This window comes from Triticum aestivum, chromosome 3B (genome assembly GCF_018294505.1).
Source record: "Triticum aestivum cultivar Chinese Spring chromosome 3B, IWGSC CS RefSeq v2.1, whole genome shotgun sequence".
In the NCBI taxonomy this organism is placed as follows: domain Eukaryota; kingdom Viridiplantae; phylum Streptophyta; class Magnoliopsida; order Poales; family Poaceae; genus Triticum; species Triticum aestivum.
In genome coordinates, this window is record NC_057801.1 from 540494676 (window position 1) to 540500940 (window position 6265).

The following is a 6265-nucleotide window of genomic DNA, read 5'->3' on the forward strand; positions in this document are numbered from 1 at the left end:
CCCCCCAAAAAAAAACTACAGAAAATCGCATGGCTCTGAACGGAAAATGAATTACTCTTACTAGCTGTTGCAAAATTTCATGTGCCATGGCTAATTGTTTGTGCAAAAAGATTTTGATTTGCACAATAGTGACTCATCTTTTGTTCACACAGAGTCCGTGTTGGCCGAGTACCTCTTGAACTGCCCCCCCTGCGTTGGCAAAATAAGCGCACTTGAAAAAACACTAAGATGCTATGCAGAAAAGAAGAGGGAAACTGTTGTAATCCCTACTGTCGGAGACAACTTTGATTCCCTTGCATAAGCATACAACTACTACAATCTATATTCTTGGGAAATTAGGTTCGGAGTTAGATACGGAAAAAAGCAGATTAAATGTCGAGAGAACAAAATGTATGCAAGAAATAGTTTGCGGCTACTCAGTTAGTAATTCTTTCCAATTCCAGCCATGAACATACTCTGCCAATGTTCTTATATACAGAAAAATAGAATTCTCTGTTAACTCATGTATTGTTGGTTGCGACAAAAAACAAATTGCAGGGTGTACCAAAAAGAAGTAACACACGGTCTTGCTGATGTAGATGCCCATCAATGATAAGGTTGCTACGCTCAAAGGACAACGGGTGGTACATCAACGAGCACAGGACACTCCACAATCACTCTCTGACAGATAAGTGTGGACAGAAAATATGCTGCCACTCGCATAGACATATCGACATTTACACACGAGATGTTATCAAGCAGTTGCATGAAAATAATATTAGCATTGGCAAAGTGTACAACATAATTGGCAGTTTCTTTGGCTCCATGAGCAGTGTGCCTTTCAGCAAGAGAGCTTTGAGGGGGCTTTGTGGAGAGATTAGCCGAGATCAGGCAGACGATGACATCAGAAAGTTTTTGCTGAGTTGGGATCCAAAGATTCTGGGTTGTATACAGAGTACAACGGGATGCGGACAGCCGCATACGAAATCTGCTATGGTCGACAGGCGCAAGCAGGGCACAATACCATTACCTTGGAGATGCAATAACTTTTGATACAACATACCGTACAAACATGTATGATACGCCATTCGGTCTGTTCGTCAGAGTCAACAATCATTTCCATAGAGTCATATTTGGAGGAGTTTTAGTGAGGGATGAGACAGTGGAAACATTTGAATGGGTGCTCACTGAGTTTGTCCGCATGATGGGTGGCAAGCATCCACAAACCTTGCTAACAAGTGTGCCTGAGTACAAATTTATATTTTGAAATTCTTCATTTGGTTTTCTAGCTTGCATTCTCACAATACATCGCTCGGTAGTATAATTTACTAGTGAACCACATCCATGAAAGTATAGTATCTTTGTTTTCTTTCTTCTTGATTCTCATTGGTTCTGTGTGCAGCAAGAAACACAAGGTTATTGTCGCTTGAGCACAGCTAACAATATAAAAACACTTGTGAAATGTTGTTGTGTAGGTCCTTGATGTCCTTGGAATGGATCAGATACCAGCAAGCACATTCTCAAACGCTGGACAAAGGATGCAAGGGATGTGTTGCCAGAACATCTGGCACACCTTCAGAAAGATAAGATTAGTCTCAACTCAATAACATTCAGACCCTCGAATCTATACACTCATGCCCTTGAAGTTGTCCGGCTTGGTGATGCCAACACATCGACATATGAATGTGCAATGGATATACTGAAGAAAGCAATGGATACACTGACGTCCATGGCCAGCGTGCGTGACGGGATGGGGCTTGAAGACAGAATGCATTCAGATAAGGGGAAAGAAAAAGAGCCGATTCCAGCACATCCAGCAGAAAGTCACAGAGAGAGTGATGCCGAAGGTAGTGCAGTTGGGAATTTCATCAGCTTAAAGCCTCCAGAACGAAAGCGTAAACCAGGCCGACCAACTACCTGCTGGGACAAGCCTCCGTATGATGATCGAGGCGCAAAGAGCAAAAAATGCAAGCAAGCCCCATATGGAAAAGCTCCTGATGGTTGTGGGACAAGCAAACATACTCGTTTCTGCAGTATATGCCATGGGGCAGGTCACATGAGTACTACACATGTCCACACAGGGGTGATCTTCCTGGCAAAGAAAGGAAGGAGGCAAAATGCTCAAACTGCGGTGTTGGCGGACACAAGAAGAACACCTGCAACAAACCCAAAGTGGCGTTGCATGCTGTTGAAAATGCAACTTTGGATCAGCTTTCCATTTAGAAATCCTGTAGTCTGTTGTGTTGTGGATGGTTCCGTAGGCGTAAGGGTTCTGCAGTGTCTTGTAATGTTGAGGGCTCCGTGTCCATTAATCAGTAAAACTATTCCAATAATAAAAGACTGCCATTTATCAAGGTGAGCTGCTATCTATATGTTTGTTTTTCTGAATGTATCATGACCATTCCCGTGCGTTACGTACTTGCCATGGTATGTCAGCTTTGTCAAATATGGTGTTCGTCTGTATTTCATCAAAAATGAAGGTGGAGCGAGAATTTGCATTCAGTGCTCTAAGTATGGCGATCTTGTCATATCACCTTTCTTTCCTAATGCTTGCTTGATCACCGGTGCGGTCCGGGGACTTTGCATTAAGTGCTCTAAGTATGGCGATCTTGTCCTGGTACAGTACCTCGACGCCGTCCCTTTGTCCTGTATGTCCGTCCACCCTCACCTGACGAGGGTCACCACTCCGTGCCACCCGTACGCATTAACTATCACCCGTATACGCCTTGACTACGGCAACCATTCCAGATCCCATCGCGAAACAACGCTCGAAGATACCGTGAGCAAACGCGGACGAGCACGCCAGCGAATTTCCGAACAGGCCTGCCAGTTTTTCTTTTCTTTTGAGGTTCGTCACTGCGGGCTGCGGCAGTTCACATTGGTAGGCCCAGGTGGGCGGTGGTTTGTTACCTACCAAGCGGCCCAGCCCACGATAAGAGGGCCAGACTTTCGCAACGATCAATGTCTCTCTCTCTCTCGCTTCTGCAAAAAAATGTCCCTCTCTCGCACGTCAGTGAGAACAGCTTCCAATTTGTTTTCTCTTGCCGGGTTGATTCTTCAGCTGAGGATAATGACTCCAAACAGGACGCAACGTCATATGTTTGATCCGTCGATCGCAAGCTTGGCCGGATGTGGCATTTTTCTACGATTGCTAGCTGTTATGCCTTCGCGCACTTTTCATCGTTTGTCCCTCTCTCTATCTCTTAGCATCCAAGTAAAATCAATAGTACCGTTACAACTTTTTTTTTTTGGCCAAGACATCATAATCCAGGGACGCTGACACAGAATCATTCAACAGCTAATCCCAATGCATAGTGCTGTATAAGTACTTAACCGAAATTAATGCCGTGGAACGTGGATCAATAGGCATGTGATGGAGAGTTAATTCGTGCAAGCTCTCCCTTTAACAAAACACGGGTGGGAGAATCTCTGCTGCGATGACGCTGTGATGCAGAGCAGTTCATCATAGATATAATACCTGTGGGTGTGCTTCCTAACTCGTAGGATAAGATAGTTAAGCGTCCTTTGGAGTGCTAGGCAAGAGCACCACGAATCTACCTATTCACCATCCATCGGTTCCCAACTCCTGGAGCACCGGCTCGAATACAACGCCAAGGATTCGCACGTACTCCCTCGTGTATTATGAGACAGAGGGAGTAGTACTCATTCGCAGAAGCTAGCTGGCTCGATCTTTTCATGCCAGGCCCAACCCAACCCAATAATTTGTTTGTCTGGTTGTAGGTAGATTCCCCTCCCAAAAATATCACGACCGGGCAGGCGGCTGACCGCGACAGGGCACGAATACGGTTCAGAGATAGAGCCCGAATTCAAGACATCGCACTCAAAGCCGGCGTACGCGACCCGGCCCGGCACGCAAATTTCCCGCGGATCGGTGGAGCCGTCCGTCCGCGCCGTGGCATTTGCTCCGCCGGCCCGCGCCACGCACCAAATTACCAAGCCGGCCGTGGCCGGCAAGGATGGTGGCTCGGCAGGGCACGCGGATCCGCGTGGCGAGGCCGGCATGTGGCGGCCTCGTGCGCTTCCCCCCAACCACCACCATCCCGCGCCACTTGCCCAGTTCGCCGCCACTTGCCGCTAGCCTCTGCGCCGGGCGAGGAGTATGTGTATATCTGCGCTACGCGTCACGGGTGACGAGAAAAACGCCTGAAAATGCAACCTTTCGCTGCTTTTCGCTGGAATCGGATGTGTATCGTGACCGGAACTGCTCCCGGAGCGGCGCGGGCAGCACAGCACAAGCACGGGCACGGCCTTGGATATGGCGATCGCGACGGAACCGAGACAGTAAAATAAGCGGAAAGCCACTCTTGAACAGCGAAATCCCTTTGATCTGATCCACGCTATGTACTACACCTCCAAATTACTCCGGGTAAAACTACAGCCGGAGGAAAAAAAAGAAAGGGGGAAAACGGGATCGGAACGGGAGGCGCGGTGGTCAGGAGCAGGGCGCGGTGGCCGCCAGGGCCAGCTCGCGCCGGCGGCCGAACACGATGGCGCACTCCGGGAGCTCGCCGAGCCCAGCGAACAGCGCGTCCTCCCCCTGCAGCTCGCGCTCCCAGTCCTCCGGCGGCGGCGCCACGTCGAACGCCGGCACGTATAGCGCCGTCCGGTGCCACGTCGGGTACTGGTCGAACCACCCGAAGTCGAAGCTCTCCTCCTCCTCTTCGGCCGCCGCGGTCACCGTCGTGATCGCCGCGGGGTCGGCCAGACCGATGACAGGCTTCTGCTCATGCTCCTCTTCCTGATCTTGCTCCGGCGCTTCAGGCCCGTGCTCCGGCGCTTCAGGTCCGTGCTCGGGCTGGCACTCCACCGGCGTGCCAGGCTCGGGCTTGGGGTCCACCAGCCGCGGAGAGGACTTGTTGGGTTGGCAGCCGCTCTTGGGCGCCGGCCACGGGTGGTTGTGATCGTAGGAGTAGGTGACGAGCAGCACGGTGGGGTCGGCGCGGCTGCGCTCCACCTGCTTCCTCGCCGGGCACCCCTTGGAGCTGCTGCAGCGGTAGTACCCCCTGAACACGCGACAGTAATTCACACAAATCAGACGAGCCTACTTACTTGGTAACTGATGATTTAATTGCCGCAAATTACCAGCCTGTCCTGCAAAGCTGTATCTACGCGTAGTACTTACCGTGGGTAGGGGGATCCCTTGATGGGCTTCTGGCCGTACTTGCGCCACGCCCACGAGTCCGGCGGCGGCGGGCCCTCGCCGTTGGTCTTGGCCCGCTCGCCGCACTCGGAAATCGGCACCGACACCACCCTCTTCTCCACAGATCTCCGGCTGCAAGCAATCGCCAAACAAACATACTCATTCAATCCTCCGCCGCCTAATCAAGATTCGAGATTCGACTGGTTCCATGGATGGATGGAGATGTGTATGTATGTACCTGCGCTTGGGCGGCGGCAGCGGCGACGACGGCGAGGGGTGGTCGCGCTTGCTCTGGCCTCCGCCGGGCGACTCGGCGTCGGCGGGCGGCTGCTCGTCGACGGAGTCGGCCCGCGGCGAGTCCGTGCCCGTGCTGCAGTCCGACATCGGCGGCGCCTAGCCTAGGTATCCACGCCCGGCCCCGGCGAATCGGACACGGACGGAGCTATCTGGGTTGGGCTAACAGAAGTCCCGGCCCGGCGGCTGGCTGCTCCGGATAAAAAGCTCAAAGCGAAACCAACCCCGGCTTTCCGAAAGCGTATATATCTGTGGGCTTTGATGATGATCACCGGCTGCCACAACGAAGTGTACTGTCAGGAAGGAAGAGGGGTGGAGGCGAGTAGTAGTAGTACAGGACCGGGTCGAGTGATGGATGGGGGGATGGTGGAAACGGTGGCGAGCAAATGGGGACGGATGGGTGCAGCTTTCAATGATCCGCCCCCCTGCTACGTGCGCGTTTGTTGTATATGTGCGTGCGTATGCGCTGGTGGACGGACGCTTTTGTTTATGCGCACGATGTTGCCATCCACCGGGTGCGCGTACTACTACTGTATGGAATGGATGTGTTGTGTGTGCGCGCAGCGTTTTCGCCTGTTTTGTTTAGCGTTTCGTGCAGTCCCGCGTCCGGGTTCTGGATTGGATCGCTCTCCTCTCCCTCCCTCGCTGTTGCGTATAGGAGGAGGGCCGGAGCGAGGAGGGCGACGTCTTGGGGCAGGGCGGACGATTAGATTAGGCGGAGGCTGCGATGGCGACCCCCTCGCTAACCGATCTGGCCAATCATGTCCGCGCCCTTGCCTCCCGCCATGTACACACATGGCACATCTTTTGTTTTGTGCATGTGCGGAGCCG

General features: G+C 52.1%; 1 protein-coding gene and 1 long non-coding RNA gene across 2 annotated transcripts; one reads left to right on the top strand and one right to left on the bottom strand.

Annotated features, from left to right (window-relative positions):
• Nucleotides 1–14: 14 nt before the first annotated feature.
• Nucleotides 15–2333, top strand: LOC123070784 (uncharacterized). The gene is made up of 2 exons (XR_006433934.1): nt 15–1053; nt 1455–2333. It is a non-coding gene; the product is annotated as an uncharacterized lncRNA (long non-coding RNA).
• A 1954-nt stretch (nt 2334–4287) lies between these two features.
• On the bottom strand, nt 4288–5912 carry LOC123070785 (probable WRKY transcription factor 65). The gene is made up of 3 exons (XM_044494122.1): nt 5379–5912; nt 5123–5272; nt 4288–5003 (listed from the first exon to the last, which is right to left on the bottom strand). Exons 1-3 carry the CDS (start codon nt 5522–5524, stop codon nt 4433–4435), a joined length of 867 nt encoding a protein of 288 aa, XP_044350057.1. The 5' UTR covers nt 5525–5912; the 3' UTR covers nt 4288–4432.
• Between the last annotated feature and the right edge of the window lie 353 nt (nt 5913–6265).